General features: G+C 37.4%; 1 protein-coding gene across 4 annotated transcripts in view; it reads left to right on the forward strand.

Moving 5' to 3' along the window:
* The window catches only part of SDCCAG8 (SHH signaling and ciliogenesis regulator SDCCAG8), a 261098-nt gene that overhangs the window by 70665 nt on the left and 170637 nt on the right, over positions 1-19796 (forward strand). For all 4 annotated transcript variants that reach the window (XR_009516945.1, XR_009516946.1, XM_059996857.1 and 1 more), the window contains exons 10-11: positions 10626-10778; positions 18503-18637. Coding sequence is in view for 2 of the 4 variants with exons in the window: in XM_059996857.1 (XP_059852840.1) it covers positions 10626-10778; positions 18503-18637 (288 nt within the window). In the remaining 2 variants the exon portion in view is untranslated. The remainder of the gene's footprint in view (positions 1-10625; positions 10779-18502; positions 18638-19796) is intronic.

The following is a 19796-nucleotide window of genomic DNA, read 5'->3' on the forward strand; positions in this document are numbered from 1 at the left end:
GTTGATTTGATTTCAGTTTTCTTAAATTTACCAAGGCTTGATTTGTGACTCAAGGTATGATGTATCCTGGAGAATGTTCCATGAGCACTTGAGAAGAAAGTGTATTCTGTTGTTTTTGGATGGAATGTCCCATAAATATCAATTAAGTCCATCTTGTTTAGTGTATCATTTGAAGCTTGTGTTTCCTTATTTATTTTCATTTTGGATGATCTGTCCATTGGTGAAAGTGGGGTATTAAAGTCCCCTACTCTGATTGTGTTACCATCAATTTCCCCTTTTATGGCTGTTAGCATTTGCCTTATGTATTGAGGTGCTCCTATGTTGGGTGCATAAATATTTACAATTGTTTCATCTTCTTCTTGGATTGATCCCTTGATCATTATGTAGTGTCCTTCTTTGTCCCTTGTAATAGTCTTTATTTTAAAGTCTATTTTGTCTGACATGAGAATTGCTACTGCATCTTTCTTTTGATTTCCATTTGCATGTAATATCTTTTTCCATCCCCTCACCTTCAGTCTGTATGTGTCCCTAGGTCTGAAGTGGATCTCTCGTAGACAGCATATATATGGGTCTTGTTTTTGTATCCATTCATCCAGTTTGTGTCTTTTGGCTGAAGCATTTAATCCATTTACATTTAAGGTAATTATCTATATGTATGTTCCTATTACCATTTTCCTAATTCTTCTGGGTTTGTTATTGTAGGTCTTTTCCTTCTCTTGTGTTTCCTGCCTAGAGAAGTTTCTCTAGGATTTGTTTTAAAACTGGTTTGGTGGTGCTGAATTCTCTTAGCTTTTGCTTGTCTGTAAAGATTTTAATTTCTTCATCAAATCTGAATGAGATCCTTGCTGGGTAGAGTAATCTTGGTTGTAGGTTTTTCCCTTTCATCACTTTAAATATGTCCTGCCACTCCCTTCTGGCTTGCAGAGTCTCTGTTGAAAGGTCAGCTGTTATCCTTATGGGGTTTCCCTTGTATGTTATTTGTTGTTTTTCCCTTGCTGCTTTTAATATTTTTTCTTTGTATTTAATTTTTGATAGTTTCATTAATATGTGTCTTGGTGTGTTTCTCCTTGGATTTATCCTGTATGGGACTCTCTGAACTTCCTGGACTTGATTGACTATTTCCTTTCCCATATTAGGGAAGTTTTCAACTATAATCTCTTTAAATATTTTCTCAGTCCCTTTCTTTTTGTCTTGTTTTTCTGGGACCCCTATTATTCGAATCTTGGTACGTTTAATGTTGTCCCAGAAGTCTCTAGGACTGTCCTCAATTCTTTTCATTTTTTGTTTTCTTTATACTGCTCTGCAGTAGTTATTTCAACTATTTTATCTTCAGGTCACTTATCCGTTCCTCTGCCTCAGTTATTCTGCTATTGATTCCTTCTAGAGAATTTTTCATGTATTGTGTTGTTCATCATTGTGTCTTTGCTCTTTAGTTCTTCTAGGTCCTTTTTAAACATTTCTTGTATTTTCTCCATTCTATTGCGAAGATTTTGGATCATCTTTACTATCATTACTCTAATTCTTTTTCAGGTAGACTGCCTATTTCCTTTTCATTTGTTTGGTCTGGTGGGTTTTTACCTTGCTCCTTCATGTGCTGTGTGCTTCTCTGTCTTCTCATTTTGCTTAACTTACTGTGTTTGGGGTCTCCTTTTTGCAGGTTGCAGGTTTGTAGTTCCTGCTGTTTTTGGTGTCTGCCCTCAGTGGCTAAGGTTGGTTCGGTGGATTGTGTAGGCTTCCTGGTGGAGGGCACTTTGCCTGTGTTCTGGTGGATGAGGCTGGATCTTGTCTTTCTGGTGGGCAGTACCACGTCCAGTGGTGTGTTTTGGGGTGTCTGTGACCTTATTATGATATTAGGCAGCCTGTCTGCTAATGAGTGGGGTTGTGTTACTGTCTTGCTAGTCGTTTGGCGTTGGGTTTCCAGCACTGTAGCTTGCTGATAGTTGAGTGGAGCTAGGTATTAGCATTGAGATGGAGATCTCTGGGAGAGCTTTCACTGTTTGATATTACATGGAGCCGAGAGGTCTCTGGTGGACCAATATCCTGAACTCGGCTCTCCCACCTCAGAGGCACAGGCCTGACACCGAGCTGGAGCACCAAGACCCTGTCAGCCACATGGCTCAGAAGAAAAGGGAGGAAAAAAAGAAAGAAAGAAAGAAAAATAAAATAATTTTATTAAAATAAAAAATTAATAAAAAAAATTAAAAAGTAATAAAACAGAAAGAAAGTAAGAAAAGAGCAACCAAACCTAAAAACAAATCCACCAATAACAAGCACTAAAAACTATACAAAAAAACAAAGAAAAATAACGGATAGATAGAACCTTAGGACAAATGGTAAAAGCAAAGCTATACAGACAAAATCACACAAAGAAGCATATACATACACACTCACAAAAAGAGAAAAGGGAAAAAAATATATCTATATATATAAAAAAAAGGAGGAAGAAAGCAACTGAATCAATAAACAAATCTACCAATGATAATAAACTCTAAATACTAAACTAAGATAAACATAAAACCAGAAACAAATGAGATGCAGAAAACAAACCCCAAGTCTACAGTTGCTCCCAAAGTCCACCATCTCAATTTTGGGATGATTCATTGCCTATTCAGGTATTCCACAGATGCAGGGTACATCAAGTTGACTGTGGAGATTTAATCTGCTACTCCTGAGGCTGCTGGGAAAGATTTCCCTTTCTCTTCTTTGGTTGCACAACTCCTGGAGTTCAGCTTTGGCTTTGGCCCCGCTTCTGCGTGTAGGTTGCCTGAGGGCATCTTTTGGGAAGTCTGATATCTTGTGCCAGTGTTCAATAGGTGTTCTGTAGGAGTTGTTCCACATGTGGATGTATTTCTGATGTATTTGTGGGGAGGAAGGTGATCTCCACATCTTACTCCTCCACCTTCTTGAAGGTCTCCCTACCACATGTACTTTAGACTAGACAGGAATGCCACTTTATTCATTTTCCCAACTCCACTCTTAGCACCTCACTCTCAATATCTGACCTACTTTACTGAGATCACAACCAACTGACAAGAGCCTCATCAACACTTTCTCATCCCTCAAATGTGTCTTCACATTTTTTTCTTTCTTATCTGGTCCTCTTACTTCCCAAGATGAACCTCTCTAAGTTCTTGATATCTCCTACTTCTAGGGTTTCAGGGACATTGAGACATTTGTTATCACATCTTTCTTGTATCTTCCATCCTTCATTCTCCATTGTCTTTACCTTTGTAGCTTTCCATTCACTTCTGAACACATTGCAGTCAGTCTTTTAACAAATTGTAGTCTGATTTCATGCTACTGAATTGGTCACATTATGGTCACCAGTCACTTCCTGATTACTAAACCCAGTGACTTCATCTCAGTCCTCATTTGACCCAACTCCAGGAAGACATTAACTGTACTAGCATAACATATCATCATTTCCCCTTGATTAATCTGATATTTCACTCTGTGGGTCCTCTTTGCATTGCTCTTGTCTACTCTTCCACATGTCTTTTAACTTGTTTTCCACAAGCCTAGAATGCAGACATTCCTCAGTCAGTTCCTAGCCGTCCAGCCATGTTGCCCTAATTTCCAGGACTTTGTGTCTCCCCCTCACTTGACCACCTCCACATTGTGCCTTTAGCTCTAAGAACTCCTCTGTGCCCCAGACCTACATTTCTTGCTTCTACTAGACCTCTTTTATGGATGATATGCCATTAGCATCTGAAACTCTACACCACCAAATTGGAAATTCTCTCCTCCTTACTGTCTATCACTCCTTTTCCTTCTATAATTTTCTGTATTATCTTTTCTCAGATAATGGTATTATCATCTTACCAACAGCCCTGGCTTGGAACCTTTAAAATATCTTGGGTCCTCCCCATTCCTCACTGTCAACATACAATCAGTTATCAAACTCTCACCGTATCTTCAAAAACCCCTACTAAGTTATGCCCGCAGCTTCCATACCTATACTCCTGCTCTGGTTCAAGTCTTCACATACTCTTATGTGGCCTATTGCAATAGCCTTCTAATTGGTCTCCCTCAGGTCTCTTTCAATTCCAGTATATCTTTCACATTGCTGCCAAAGTTTTCCTAAACTGTAAATCTCCCTGTTCAGGCAGCTCTCTTCTTGCAGTAGAATAAGACAAATCCTTAGCATGACCTTCCAGATCTTTCACAATATGGTCCCACTCTAACTTTTCTAGCCTTATCTTTCACTACAAGTTTTCATATAACCTATACTGTTTCTATAACGTGACCTACAATTGACTATTTCCATGAATTTGCTCATGTTGTACTTTCCTGCACTGTATCCATCTGTGAAGTATCTATTCATTCTATGAGGGGCAACTCAGATGGCAGTCTTCTCGGAAGTTTTCCCCAGTACCTTCTTGTTTGAATTAATCTCTTCCTTCTCTGTATTCCTAGCAAGCTGTGTATAATTTTTGTGGCTGTTTACATAGCCCTCTCCACCAAAAGCCCTTAAAAACCAGGTCTGTGACATCTATCATTGTATTCTTCACATGGCCATTTACATATTAATTGTACAATAAATGTTGTTGAACTGATGTAAAGTTAATTATTAGCTTTAAATATTAGTATGAATTTTTGTAATTAGTGCTTTTAAAATCTTAGTGGTTAAGAACTAGAAAGGCTATTGTGTATTGTAAATCTATTTTTCACTAAGTTAGTAATAACTCAAGGATTGATTTCTAAGCAGTTTACAAAATGCAGTGCAAGTCTGGCAGTTTTTATCTCTAAGGTATGTTAAAACATACTAGGGGAGAAAATATTTGCAAACGAAGCAACTGACAAAGGATTAATCTCCGAAATATACAAGCAGCTCATGCAGCTCAATATCAAAAAAACAACCCAATCCAAAAATGGGCAGAAGACATAAATAGACATTTCTCCAAAGAAGATATACAGATTGCCAACAAACACATGAAAAGATGCTTGACATCACTAATCATTAGAGAAATGCAAATCAAAACCAAAATGAGGGCTTCCCTGGTGGCACAGTGGTTGAGAGTCCGCCTGCTGATGCAGGGGACATGGGTTCGTGCCCCGGTGCGGGAGGATCCCACGTGCCGCCGAGCGGCTGGGCCCATGAGCCTGCGTGTCCGGAGCCTGTGCTCCGCAATGGGAGAGGCCACGGCAGTGAGAGGCCCGCGTACCACAAAAAAAAAAAAAAAAAAAATGAGGTATCATCTCACACTGGTCAGAATGTCCATCATCAAAAAATTTACAAACAATAAATGCTGGAGAGGGTGTGGAGAAAAGAGAACCCTCCTGCACTGTTGGTGGGAATGTAAATTGATACAGCCACTATGGAGAACAGTATAGAGGTTCCTTAAAAAACTAAAAATACAACTACCAAATGACCCAGCAATCCCACTACTGGGCGCATACCCTGAGAAAACCATAATTCAAAAAGAGACATGTACCACCATGTTCATTGCCGCACCATTTACGATTGTCAGGGCATGGAAGCAACCTAAATGTCCATCGACAGATGAATGGATAAAGAAGATGTGGCAGATACATACAGTGGAATATTACTCAGCTGTAAAAAGAAACGAAATTGAGTTATTTGTAGTGAGGTGCATGGACCTACAGTCTGTCATAAAGAGTGAAGTCAGTCAGAAAGAGAAAAACAAATACCATATGCTAACATGTATATATGGAATCTAGAAGAATGGTACTGATGAACCTAATAGCAGGACAGGAATAAAGACGCAGATATAGAGAATGGACTTGAGGACGCCAGGGGGGAAGGGGAAGCTGGGACGAAGTGAAAGAGTAGCGTTGACATATATACACTACCAGATGTAAAATGGATAGCTAGTGGGAAGCTGCTGCATAGCACAAGGAGATCAGCTCGGTGCTTTGTGACGACCTAGACGGGTGGGAGAGGGAGGGTGGGAGGGAGGCTCAAGAGGGAGGGGATATGGGGATATATGTATACATATAGCTGATTCACTTTGTTGTACAGCAGAAACTAACACAACATTGTAGCAATTATACTCCAATAAAGATGTATAAAAAAAGTATTAGGAATTTTGCTTTCTGAGATTAAAGAGTGAAACAGCATACATATTTTAATTTTAAAACCAACTACTTTATTACTGAGTTATGAAATGGTTACTTTCTTCTTATAGTTCCTTAACATTTGTTGCCACCTAGTGTTCTATTTTGCATATTGCATGCTAAATAAGTAGAAGCAATTACATTACATTACATTAATATTGTATTATATCATGCCATATCATATTCAGTCCTCCCTCTTTATCCATGGGGGATTGGTTCCAGGACAGAAATCTGTGACTGGTTGAAACCTTGGATGCAGAAACTGTGAATACAGAACCTGCAGATAAGGAGGACAGACTATATGTACTTTTACAGTGGCAATGCAAACACCTGAGAATTTTATCAGAAAATAAATCTATAACATGAGAAAATTATAGTGCCATGCATGGATTCAGTTGTGTAAGTTCTTTGGATCAAATCCCTATTCTGCCACTTTCTAGGTCTGTGCTCTTGGGCAAGTTAGTTAATGTCTCAAAGCCTCAGTTTCTTATCAACAGAGTGATAAAAGCCACTTAAAATTCAGTGAGAGAGTTAAATAAATTAATCCATGTAAGCCATTTAAGAAAGTATATGGCACACAGTAAGTGATCAATAAATGTTTTTGTTTTTCTTTGAAATTTGCAAGTCATTACAACTGGGAATAATTTTAAAAGGGAGAAAAAAATTAACCTGGGAATAAATGAAGGTAGAAAAGTAGAGGTTTTTGCAGTGATGTTTTGGTAAAGCTACAAGATAAAAAGGTTAACTGGGCCTTAGACCTGCCTGCCTCTATTGGAAGGGAAATTGTTGGCTTTGGCATGATGTTCCCATGAGCATATCTATAATGAGATAATCCTCTAAAGAAATTTTTTTTTTTTTTTTTTTTTTTTTCCTGTACGCGGACCTCTCACCATTGTGGCCTCTCCCGTTGCGGAGCACAGGCTCCAGACGCGCAGGCTCAGTGGCCATGGCTCACGGGCCCAGCCCGCTCTGCGGCATGTGGAATCTTCCCGGTCCAGGGCACGAACCCGTGTCCCCTGCATCGGTAGGCAGACTCTCAACCACTGTGCCACCAGGGAAGCCCTGAAGAAACATTTTTTAAAAAATACCAACCCAGGGCTTCCCTGGTGGCGCAGTGGTTGAGAGTCCGCCTGCCGATGCAGGGGACACGGGTTCTTGCCCCGGTCTGGGAAGATCCCACATGCCGCAGAGCGGCTGGGCCCGTGAGCCATGGCCGCTGGGCCTGCGCGTCCGGAGCCTGTGCTCCGCAACGGGAGAGGCCACAGTGGTGAGAGGCCCGCGTACAGCAAAAAAAACAAAAAACAAACAAACAAACAAACAAAAATACCAACCCAGAAGGTTGAATAAATGTCCCCCCAAACTTTTTTTTTCCTTTTTAAGTATTCAAACTATTGTTTTCCTTAGGCTACAGCAGAATCAGAAAGGCAAGAATTAGAAACCCGAAGTAAAAGGAAAATCAGAAAAGCCTTGAGCATTTGATTGCAAGCACAAATGTAGAATATAATGTTTCTTGATATGTACATTATCTTCCACAAGACAAAAACAAATTATAAATATCTTGGAAGTGGGAGTTAGGGATAGACTGACTGATAGGTTCCTAGTAAGGATGAATTTATAAATTAATAATCAATAGTTTGCATTATTTGTAAATTAAATGCCTAAAACATGTTGAAAATCATTTTTATGTTGTGGGCTATGTTTCATAAAAATGAAAGCATTTTCATAAACTTTTAAGTTTACATTCATAAGTGTGGACTCTATTATTCCTCATGGTTCTTTAATCCTATAATCATGAATTCTCTGATCACAAGGATATCTAGGAACCTAACCCTAGCACTTGGGAAGGACTTTTATATTTCCTAAAAGAGTTTCCCTATTTTAAGAATTGAGTTGACTAGGTACAAATTTATTTTGGAAAATGTTTTGACTCCATTAAGATAGTAATGCATACTTTTTGGTTTAATAAAACCAGGACTGGGAATATCAAGTCCAATAAATTATGTTTTGAAAAATGTGTTACTGTGGCCAACAAAGAATGACCACAAATAAATTTCCCAGAAGAGAAAAGGCCCTTTGAAGATTGAGTCTACTGGAGGGTGAGGGTTGTGTAAATCCCCAACTCCCTAAGACCTACAGCCATTTCCACCAAGAAAGGGATTGTGCTCAGGGAAAGAAAGGAGCCACGACCTTGGGAACCACTAGGAGAAATGGCAGCCGCAGATCCCAAACTAACTTGGTCACCTGTGAAGATCCATCAGTTAATTGGGTTGGCCAAACATCTTACGGAAAAACCCAAACAAACTTTTTGGTCAATAGTCTTTGAGGATTTGGTTATATGCCTTTACTGAATGATTATATGGAGTATAATCAGGGAGCACTGAGTCATCTGGGATTCTGAAAACTAGGAGAGTAAGTCTTAGAATTAAAAGACAAAGCTTTAATGGAAGGAATGTATAAATATTTATTTAGTAAACCCAAATCTTGTATATGAGGACCATTGTAAGATTAAATGACTTTTCTAATTCCAAATGTTACTTAATATTTTCTTCATTGTGACCAGACATATATATTAAAATCAAAACAAGCAAAAGCTATTTTATATGGAATCATTGGCTATAAACCAAGAGTGATCAATATCCAGTTTTTAACCTAATATTTTTATTCAGTGTTTCGTTACTGCTTTCATACTCACCATCACCTCTCAGTGGTGGGTACTCCTCATAGAAGGCCATCCATGAAACCAAGGCTTCAGCAACGGTTTTGTTTAAGTGATATACAACTTCTCCCTTGTGCTTTTTCTTTATATTATCTTAGCGTTAGGCCTCTTACCTGTCAGGATCATTTACTGTTCCTTGTTCTTGAATTGATTGAATTCTTTGAATTGACTCTTTAGTTGCTCTTCATGTTAGCCTGATCTTCAGCAGTTCCTTCCACTGTTCCTGTACCTAATAAGGTTGATTCCTGAGTTTTTATTCAGTGAAAAACCTTCTGATTAAATGTATTAGTTTATATTCCATAATCATTTTAGTCTTTCATGATATTCATATATCAGTGAACATTATGAACATTTTTATTAGGTTCATAAAAAATATTTTACACAAGAGCAATTGTGTTCTGAAGCGCAAAAATCTCTAATTCATAGTATTTCAAGCTCCAAGGGTTTAAATTATAGAAAAATTATGCTTTTCCATTTCTTTTAAAATCTAATGTAAAATTTTATTTTCCAGACATTTTCAACTGGAATTGGACTTGGGACTGACTCCCTAGGAGAATCTTTTTTCAGGCATTTTATTTGCTTATCAGTTAATCTGGGACAGTTGCATTTTATCCTCAGTTTTTATGCCTAGGAGTATAGAACATTTCCAGAAGAGTTTGAAAGAAATTAGGGTTTAATGATCTCATGATAAAAAGAAGAAAATTCACATATCCTAGATATTTATTGTCTATATTTATTATAGCTTTCACCAGAGGGAAGCATAGCAATGCATAGAGCTTACAGTGCTTACTGAGACTGCTTCCATCTCCATTAACACCAACTGTGACTATCATTTTATAATTACATAGTATATAAGTCATATGAGACTTGAGTTTCTTTCTCTCAATTCAGGGGAACACAATAGAGGTTGAGTGAGGAGGATATAATGAGGAGCCACTGGGATGAGACTAAGACACCATAGTATGACTCAGATTTTCTATGTCAAGCACCTTAATTTTATTTTTTTCTTGAGATTTTGAATTTAGTTTATTATTGTGTGTTATGCATAACGATATTGTAAATACAGCCAAAAGGAAGTTAGAGAGAATTTACTTCTGGAAATTCAGAGTGGGAAATTTAAACTAAAGGACAATTATCGACTTTTAAATTGCCAGAAATGAAATATAACACTTCTCATTTTACAAAACTAGGTAGTAAATGCTGTTTTGAGTCTTTCCTTATCTAAACTTGATTATTACTTAATTTTTACTTTAGTTATGTGTGTAAGGAGGGTGAACCAAATCTTATCGTACTTATATTTAAGGAAGCTCAGTTATTATATAAACAGTAAATGCCTGTATGTAATGATAAATACATCTCATCTTAAAATTTTGATCTGTTTATCATTTAAAGTACAAATAATTTTTAACCATGTCGAGATGAAAAATCAGTTAAATTAGATACTTATATATTTCTTGTAGTATAAACATGATATATAATTGAAAATACTAGAACACTTGGTTTTTCTGATCCCCTTTTATAAAATTCAGACTCCTCTGTGGCCCTTATCAAGGTTTGTTACCTGAATTTTCTTAGTTGATTAGTTAATATAGCCTTAATTGTGCAAACTGAAATATGTGAATAAATACAACATTTGAATACATGTAACATTTGAATACATGTAACATATGAATCAGTAAGTGGTGTTGACAAACAAATACAAAAATATTCTTTACTTTGACTTTACAGTGAGTTGTAACTATTTTAAATAAAATCAAAGCTTAATTGTCTTATTTCCCTCTCATTTCTTCTAAATTCTAAGGTCCCATTTCACTCTGTCTTATTCTGGCAGGCTTTAATCCAGTGCGAACAGTTGAAGAATGAACTGGAGAAGCAGACAGAGCGACTTGAGAAAGAACTCGCATCTCAGCGAGAAAAAAGAGCCTTTGAGAAAGAGATGATGAAAAGAGAAATAACAAAAGAAAGAGAGGACATGGGCTCAAAGGTATTTAAAGGGTTCAATTTGTTATCGACACTGCAGAAGAAATGTTTGTGGTGATATAATTGATGAGTCTGCAGGTTGCAATTCTTGAATGATCTTTATTTAAAAAATTTTTTAATATCTTTATTGAAGTATAATTGCTTTACAATGTTGTGTTAGTTTCTGTTGTACAACAAAATGAATCAGCTATAAGTATACATATATCCCCATATCACCTCCCTCTTGAGCCTCCCTCGAATGATCTTACATGTTTAAACCATTTAAGTAGTCAAGTTGCTTATAACTTAGAGTTCATAAAAATTTTCTATTCCTCAATGTGTTTCTCAATAGAAATTATATTCTCTGACCTTTCCAAAGAAAATAATCAATTAGATTTCATGATAGGAAAATGTGAAATTTACTCTAATCCTGCCATTGTGTTTGATTCCCTTTCTGTTTGTCAGAGGAGAGCAGGTGCTCTGCAGATATCCAGATTTTATTTCAAGCTTGGTTAAATCAAGGAGAGATGACTCCCCCATTTCATCCCCCACTCCTAAATTAGCCTTTAAGAAGGTAAAACACTTGTAAGAAACCAAGTAACCAAAACAAAAAGTGATGGTATACTCTGTACAAAATAGGTTCTAGCAAATTACATGATGAATAATGACTATAACCAGATGAATACATGGAAGGGAGAAATTAGAGTCAAAAGGAACAGATAACATGAGATGGGCAGTGTTTGCAAAAGAGTAACAAGCTAGAATACAGAGTTTAGTGGAACCTAGCTTTAAAGTTGCTACAGTTGAATAAAATTGAGCAAGATGTGGTCCCTCAAGTAACCCAAACAATGGTTACATGTTCTGTTTTTTCAAAGCAGGCTCACAGCTTATACCTACATGCTGTCTTAAACATGTGGTAATTAACTCATTCAGCAAATATCTACTGAGTATCTGCCATGTGCAAGGCAGTGTGTAAGCCTAAGGCTATATAAAGAGAAAAATCACAAATTCTGCCCAATGAGTTTTAAGTCTTACCTTAACTGAGCCAAGATAAACTCCCTTGTTTTCTTATCCTTTTTTAAAAAAATTGTGCCTGTCAAAACCTACTTATAGGTCAGTCTGGTTATCTACATTCTCTGACCTGGATTGGTGATCTCAGCTAGTGAAGAAAAATCCTATAATCTTGCAGATGACACCACCATACACTTATGGTTCAATGTCCACCATTCTGTTGGTGCTTTCTAGCAGTCCTCCTATGCATTCCTCTCTCTCACGTTCATTCAGGATTCAACAGATATTAATTGGAGGTCCTGGGAATGTGGTAGTCACAGGACCAATGCAGTTACGTCAGGAAGTTTATAGACTTGTGGGAGAGGTAGACATTAAACACATACTTCCACAAATGAGTTTTTACCACTATGATAAAGGCATGAAGGTACGGTATAGGGTACCATGAGAATGTGTAACAGGCAAATATAACTTAGTCTGGGCAGTCATGGAAGACTTTCCTAAGAAAGAGGTTTTGCAAATGAGGCTCAAAAGAGTTGAGTAGGAGTGGTCAGGTGAAGAGTTGAGGGGAAGAGTTCCAGACCCAGGAAAACAACACTCCCAAGGCTCTGAAGCTAGAAAGCATCATACTTTCTAGGAATTTAGAGAGGGCTCAGGTGACTGGAGCATAGGAAGTAAGGGCCAGAGTAGTGGAAGATGAGTTTGGAGAAGTATGCAAGGACCAAATCATGAATGGTCTTAAAATCCATGTGAAAGGTTTTAAATGTTATCCAAAAGTGAAGGGGAAACCATTGAATGGCAGTAAATTGGGCAGTGTCGTGATCCCATTTATATTTGAGAAAAATCATCTGTCAATAGATTTGAAGGAGGACCAGAATAAACCCCTGGAGATCAGGTGGGAGGTAATTATAGTAGTCTAGGTGGGAAGTGTTGGTATCTAAGACACATTTTTCAAGGACTATTTCAAATCAGTTTTATTCCTCTCAAATTCTCTACCATACCACCTCTCCCCTAATTCTCGGCAGAGAGCCTTACTTCCCTAACGAAGAAAGTTGACAGCCATTAGATGGTAATCACCTTATTTATCCCCCCCCACCTCTGCCTAAAGTAAAATTTCACCTGTACTGCAACCGTGTCAGAATGGGAGTGGCTTAATCCTAATCCTTTCCTCTTGCTCTGAATCCCATCCCCTTCCACCACCTCAGTGACCTATTTCCATTAGTTCCCCACTCTCTTCTGAATCTTCAACCTTTGTCCTTCACTATAGCCTTTTTCTTATCACCAGGAAAATAGTCTCAAACTTTTCTCACCTGTTGAAAGAAACCAATCTTTCTTCTATCAAGTCATTCTCAATCTTGGCTACACAGAAGTTCCAAAACTCTCATTGCCCAATCTGCATCCCAAACGAATTATGGGGGAATATCTGAGGGTAGGATCTAGGGGTCAGTATTTTAAAAAATTGTCCAGGTGATTCCAATGTGTGGCCAAGGCTGGAAGCCACCTTAGTAATTCCATATCCCTCTTTACTCTTCCCCTTAATAGTCAAGTTTCTTGAAAGATTTGTCCATACATGTTATCTTTATTTTCTTACCGCTCATTCACTCTTCAGACCACTACATTTCAGCTTCTGTGCCCATAGCCGATGAAATTACTATTGCCGCTCCGCGGCACGTGGGATCCTCCCAGACCGGGGCATGAACTCGCGTCCCATGCATCGTCAGGCGGACTCTCAACCACTGCGCCACCAGGGAAGCCCTGAATCATATTCTTGTTTTGGGAGAATGATGATGTGTGCCTTTTAGGTTACTCTGAGTTTAAGCTGCCTTTGAGATAATGAAGGAGACACATCCAGAAAGCACCTTGATAGGAGGTTCTAGAGTTTAGCAGAGAGCTTTAGATTTAGATGTCTTTAGCAGTACTGTGGCTTGAATTTCATATGTATGGTATTGATTCCTAAATCTTTAGCTCTCTAGTGAGCCCCCAACCAGCTGCACTTCCCATCTTCCCTCTCATAGTAGAACTACTATTCATTCATCCATTTGCCCAACTCAGAAATCTTGCTGTCATCCTTGATTGCCTCCTTCTCCCTCACCCTGTACATCAAGTCACCAAGTTCTAGAGTTTCAGGCCCTTACCGATTTTACATTGCCCTGTCTCTCCATCCTACTGCTCTCCATGTCTCACCCTTGGGTGATTCCTACAGCCCCAAGTGGTAGAAGCCCCTTGCTTCTTGTCTCACCTCCTTATCTGTTCTCTTACCCAAAGATCCAAGGATGATCTTCCTAAAATGAACACGTCAGTATGTCAGTCTCTTGTTTTAAAATCCTTTCTTGTCTCTCTATAACCCGATCTTTTACTATAGCATAAAGATTGTACATTTTTTCCCTCTCTTTGGTTCTCCAGTCTCATCTCCCTTCTCTTTTCTTCCTTGTATTACCACCATACTGATCTACTTGCACTTCCTCAAATGTGCAAACATGCCAGTCTGCCATACTGTTTTTTCATTTCAGGATTTTTCAGGGCTTTGCCCCTCCCCTCCCATCCCCACCCCCCCCACCTCACCCCCATTGCCTAGAGGAATCTTCCTCTGGCCTCTCTGACTGATCCTTCAGAGTTCTCGATACCACCTCTTCTCACAGTCTCCCAATGATAAATTTTTGGGAGCCCCTCCTATGGGCTTCAATAACTCAATGTATTGCAAAGTCTTATTGAATTATCTCCCCTAATTTACTATGATTCCCTTGCATATATGGTTTGTTAACATCCTTATTGCCTTATGGCCACATTCCTCCCACATAAAATGTGTTCAGTATATATTTATTGAATGAATACAAGGGGAATACAAATGGAAGGAAGAAGACTCCATGCCATTGGAAAGGCATGACTAAAATACTGAGAGTTCAGAGGATCAGAACAGATTTCTGTCTGCAAGAGATCATGGAACGCTTGGTGGAGAAGGTGGCATTTTAACTGAGCTTCAAGAAAACAGGCAGGATTTAGAAATGCAGAGTGTGGGGGAGATGTACCAACATGAGTAAGATATGGAGGGAGGTAAAGTTGCAAGCTGAGCTTTGAGAGAGAGAATGAATGGCATCAAGAGCAAAGATCAGCTACTGTTCATGCCTAGGAGACTTTTTTTCTGGGTTGTTTAGTGGAAACTTTTGCCTTGCTGAGTAGTTCTACTGTGTAAAAATATGTTGATGAGAATTCCTGATAAGAAATAAAGGAAGTCTGAACTGTGCCAGGGAATATTCCAGGTGCTTTTATGTATAACTTTCTTAAACTGATAATTATTTCATGAATGAAAGTGTTAACAGAAATACAATGCATTTCTTTTTTTTTAATTTATTTATTCATTTATTTATTTTTGGCTGCATTGGGTCTTCATTGCTGCACGCGGGCTTTCTCTAGTTGTGACGAGCGGGGGCTACTCTTTGTTGCGGTGCGTGGGCTTCTCATTGGCACTTCTCAAGTGCCTTCTCTTGTTGCGGAGCACAGGCTCTAGGCACGTGGGCTTCAGTAGTTGTGGCACGCGGGCTCAGTAGTTGTGACTCGCGGGCTCTAGAGTGCCGGCTCAGTAGTTATGGCTCATGGGCTTAGTTGCTCCGCGGCATGTGAGATATTCCCCCACCAGGGATTGAACCCATGTCCCCTGCACTGGCAGGCAGATTCTTAACCACTGTGCCACCAGGGAAGTCCTACAATGCATTTCTGAGTCTGAGTCCTTTTTTTCTTTTTGCCTCCATTAAGCCTTATTTGACATTTAATCTGAAGATCCTGCCCTAAATAAAGATGTATGAATAAAGAGCTGAAAGTGATCCTAGCACTGAAGCAAGTACTCTCACAGAAAATGGCAGAAAGAAGCTCTGAAGTAAAAGGATTTAGTGTTGAATCCAAATTGACCTTTATGTGACCTTGAACAATTCATTTAACCTCTCCAAATTTCAGAGTAGTAGATCCTTGGTTGATCTACTCAAGGAATTGATAGGATTAAATGAGATAATGTTTTGAAAGTACCTAATATAATACCTGGCTTAGGTTAGACCATTTAACAAATTTTAGCTTGTGGCTATTATTCTTACTCTAGTGAAAGAGAGAATTAGCCCTATTGAGTAGATTTCTTGGACCTTTGTGTTAGTAAAAGCAGACAAATTTTAATATAAAGTCCAGCTTTACTTTTTATTTATTAGCTTGAAATGAACTTGGGAACATTACTTAAGTTTTCATTTTTTCAACTGAAAGTTAATCCAATACATTCCTTTCCAAAGGGAATTAAAAGATAAAATTATCACACTGCTTAGCACAGGAAGTTAATTTAATAGGGTGTTTGAACAATTAATCGTAACGTTGTAACTTCTCATGGTTAGTGCTGGAGCAGGTGTCCCTGCTTTCCTAGTGGTAGGAATGCTCATGAGACTTGTAGATTTTCTTTCCTTCTTTTTATTATTTTTCTTCTTTCCTTTCTTCTTACTGCTTAAAAATTTCATTTGTGTGGGAAGCTCTAGGAGAGCAGATGCCTTCTACCTAGACAGATTTTGAATCATTCCCCCATGAACAGTTCTTGCTGTGAGTTTGCCTGTTGGCATCAGTAATGGTCTTTGGTTGCACTAAACCGCTAAGTTTGTTCCTTCAATCAGTCCTTCAATCATCTATTTATTGAATGCCCCCTCTGGTTTGTGTATTTTCTCAGTTGGTTCCCTTGATAATAGCCATTGCTAGAATCCTTAATTCTTGTACCTTTTTTTATGAGGAATGCCACTTTATACCACGTTCAGTACACTAAGGACTGCTTTAGTGTAGAGATTTCTATCAAGCTCTCCCATCCTGGGTGTCCTTGTCTCTTGCTTGCCCCTGTCAAAGTTTAAAGGACTTATCTGATGTCAACACCCTGGACATCCAGCAGTGTTGCAGCTGTCTGTGTTACTTCTGCCCCTGCAACAGATGTGGATGGAGAAGCTCCTGCAGTGTAATGTTGACTTCCAGATGGTGGGCATGGAGAAAAAGAAGGTGTGACAACAGGAGGGGAGGCCTTGAGAAGTGGGTGACAGAAGGGAGCAGACAGGTAGTGGGCAGAGGAATGAAGTGATGGGTGGCAGAGGGAAGGAATCATATGGAAGGTGTATGATTTGTTACATGCTATAGAAACTGACTCAGAATTTACCATTAGCAAAATAAATGTCTGCCCATTCACTTCAAAAAAACCACACAATATTAATATGTTTACTATAGATCCACATAAATAAGTAATCTATGGTTTTTAGTAGCTGGTAATTAAAGTTTGTTATTGTTGTATGGTTCCAGAAAAGCTATAATTACATATTCATAATATGCTTACTCATGAACTTGAAGTTTTAAATTAAGAAAATTCAATTAATATTTTTGATTTGTTACATTTAACTTCTTTTGACCTTTAATTTTTGTTTCAGATTGTAATCTGCATAAGGATAGTTTGTAGCTTGGCATTAGTAAAAGTAATTTTATGTGCAAATTAGATTTGTAGCCAATCTCTTGATGAAAGAAGGACATGTAAACAGCCATAAGTTAAATGTACAATTCTCCACAATCCCCAGGAATGTTAATTAATACATCTACCGTCTAAATTAGAAAGTAGCTACTGGGGCTCATTATTTTCATGTTGTCAATTTTAATTAGTTGACAAAGGTAATCTTGATTTTTATTACAAAATTTTAGTTATTGATTTCAGTTGTAAAACTGAATTCACACCCATGTTAGTGTACAATGACAGATTTCAAATATTATTTCAAATTTGTTATCAGTTTTTATTTTAGCTGATTAAAAACTGATAGCTATTCCATATGTTTTGATCTGGGGCAAAGTAGCATTTCTTCATCACTTTAAAACTGCTAATACAAATGAGAAATTAATAGCCTAGAAAAGTTTGACCTACTGGAGCAGAGTAAAATCTAATTGCAAACCAAAAGCTATAAAGGTTAAATCTAAGGTCTAGAAAACATTTCTGACCCTGGGAAGAAAAACTAAGAACCTGATATCCATATAGTCCCTCAGAAAAGCCATTTATTCTACTGATTCATTCATTCATCAAACGTTAAACATATACCTGTTGAGGAACATGCTCTTGAGGAACTTCTAGTCTAATGAGGAAACAGACAACAAAAAACAGTGTGATGTGTTAAGTACTGTGCATGTAAATAATTTTAGTTGAGAAATAATATATCAAGAAAATTTGAAATATATTTTAGCATGGAGGATAAATTCAGCACCTTTATTCTTGGTTCTACGATAGTACAAAATTTCTAAAATACTTCGTATTTTTAAAAAATACTATTTTATAGTCTTATTGAATTTTTCAGATATTAGGCATATCTTTATAAGGTGGTTAGAAATTCTTAAAGGACATAAAACTTCGGTATTCTTACAGGGTTAGTATAGCATATGGAAGTTTCTTAATATCTGCTGATTGATTCTATTTTTAATATTTAAAAAGCATGGTGACTATAGTTAACAGTACTGTACTGTGTATTTGAAAGTTGCTAAGAGAGCAAATCTTAAAAGTTCTCACCACCAGAAAAAAAAGAAAATTACGTGAGGTGATAGTCAAGGGAGATGAATTGAGAATGCAGAGCAATGGAGATACCCAATCCACAGAGAAATGACTTACAGAGAGAGCCCAGTGTCCATGCTGAGACTCTATTAATTCAAGATATTTAAAATATTTTTGTCAAATGACATTATCACTTAGGACTTTTTTTCCTCGTACAGACGTTGACCCTATCTCAGAGTATTGCCCAACTGGAGGCTCAGGTGGAAAAGATTACAAGAGAGAAAATTTCAGCTGTTAATCAACTAGAGGAAATTCAAAACCAGCTTGCTTCCCGAGAAATGGATGTCACAAAGGTACAAAGAGAGAGTTTAGTTTACTAATTACTTAAATATTTTAGTTGAAAATTTTTTCCTAGTGTTAAAAGCTCAAAAAGAAGTCTAGGGTATAAAAATTTTGTTATTTCAAGATAATAAAGGTCCACATAATGGTCATTCAGCAAACATTTACTTATTATCAGCAGGCCCTTTTCTGGGTGCTGCAAATACAAAGATGAATTAGACACAAATAATGTCCTCAAAGAGCTTAAGGATTAAGTTGCTGAGACAAACTGTAAATTAACAAGTTTTATTACTTTAATTATTGAATACCTGATAAAACTTGTACATCTGAATTAGTCAACTAGGAGTAATTTTTTGCATAAGTTTGGTCTTCACAATAATACTAAAAGACATGTATTTATTTATAACATGAAAAGTGTGCTTAACATAATTCTCCATCTCTCATTCTTTCAGACCTGTTCTCTAAAATCAAGATTCTAATACTACAACTTCTTATTCTGTTGGTCCTTAAATTTATACTTTACACTGTGGTATCACTGTGTCTGCACTATGGGCATCACAAACTTGTGAACCAAGAGCTAAAATGCTTAATGATCTTAAGTGGCTAAGGTACATGTTTAAGAAACACTAGAAGTCTGTGTAGATTTCAGTAATCATTGCTTTAAAACTAAGTCACTAAATATGGACATGCATGATGTAATAAATTAAATCAATTTATTTTTCATCAGTACATACACAGTTGATTTTATTAAAATGCATACCCATTTCATACTGCATTTTACTTCTCAACATATTTTCCTAAATTTGGACACATTTTTAATGCCATTATTGTTTTATAACTCAGTAATTTAAATTAACTTTAATATATATTAGGAAAGGAAGCCTATTTTTTCTTTTTTTTCCTTGAATTTATATAGTTCTTCATTTGCTTTCTAAAATTCAAGCTAGCTAATGTAGAAGCTTAAAATACCGTATTTGCCAATATAATTGATGTTTGTGTGGAGGTAGGGGTAGAAGTAAGGGAACTGCTGCAGAGAGATGGAAATGGTTAACCTGGATTGATAGGTGAAAGGTATGATGAGGATTTTCAGTTCATTATAAGGAGAGAACTTTCTGTTGAAATATGGTACAGTAAAGAATGATTACTTGTCTTTAGAACTGTCCAAAAGGACCC

This window comes from Delphinus delphis, chromosome 1 (assembly GCF_949987515.2).
Source record: "Delphinus delphis chromosome 1, mDelDel1.2, whole genome shotgun sequence".
NCBI classification, from domain to species: domain Eukaryota; kingdom Metazoa; phylum Chordata; class Mammalia; order Artiodactyla; family Delphinidae; genus Delphinus; species Delphinus delphis.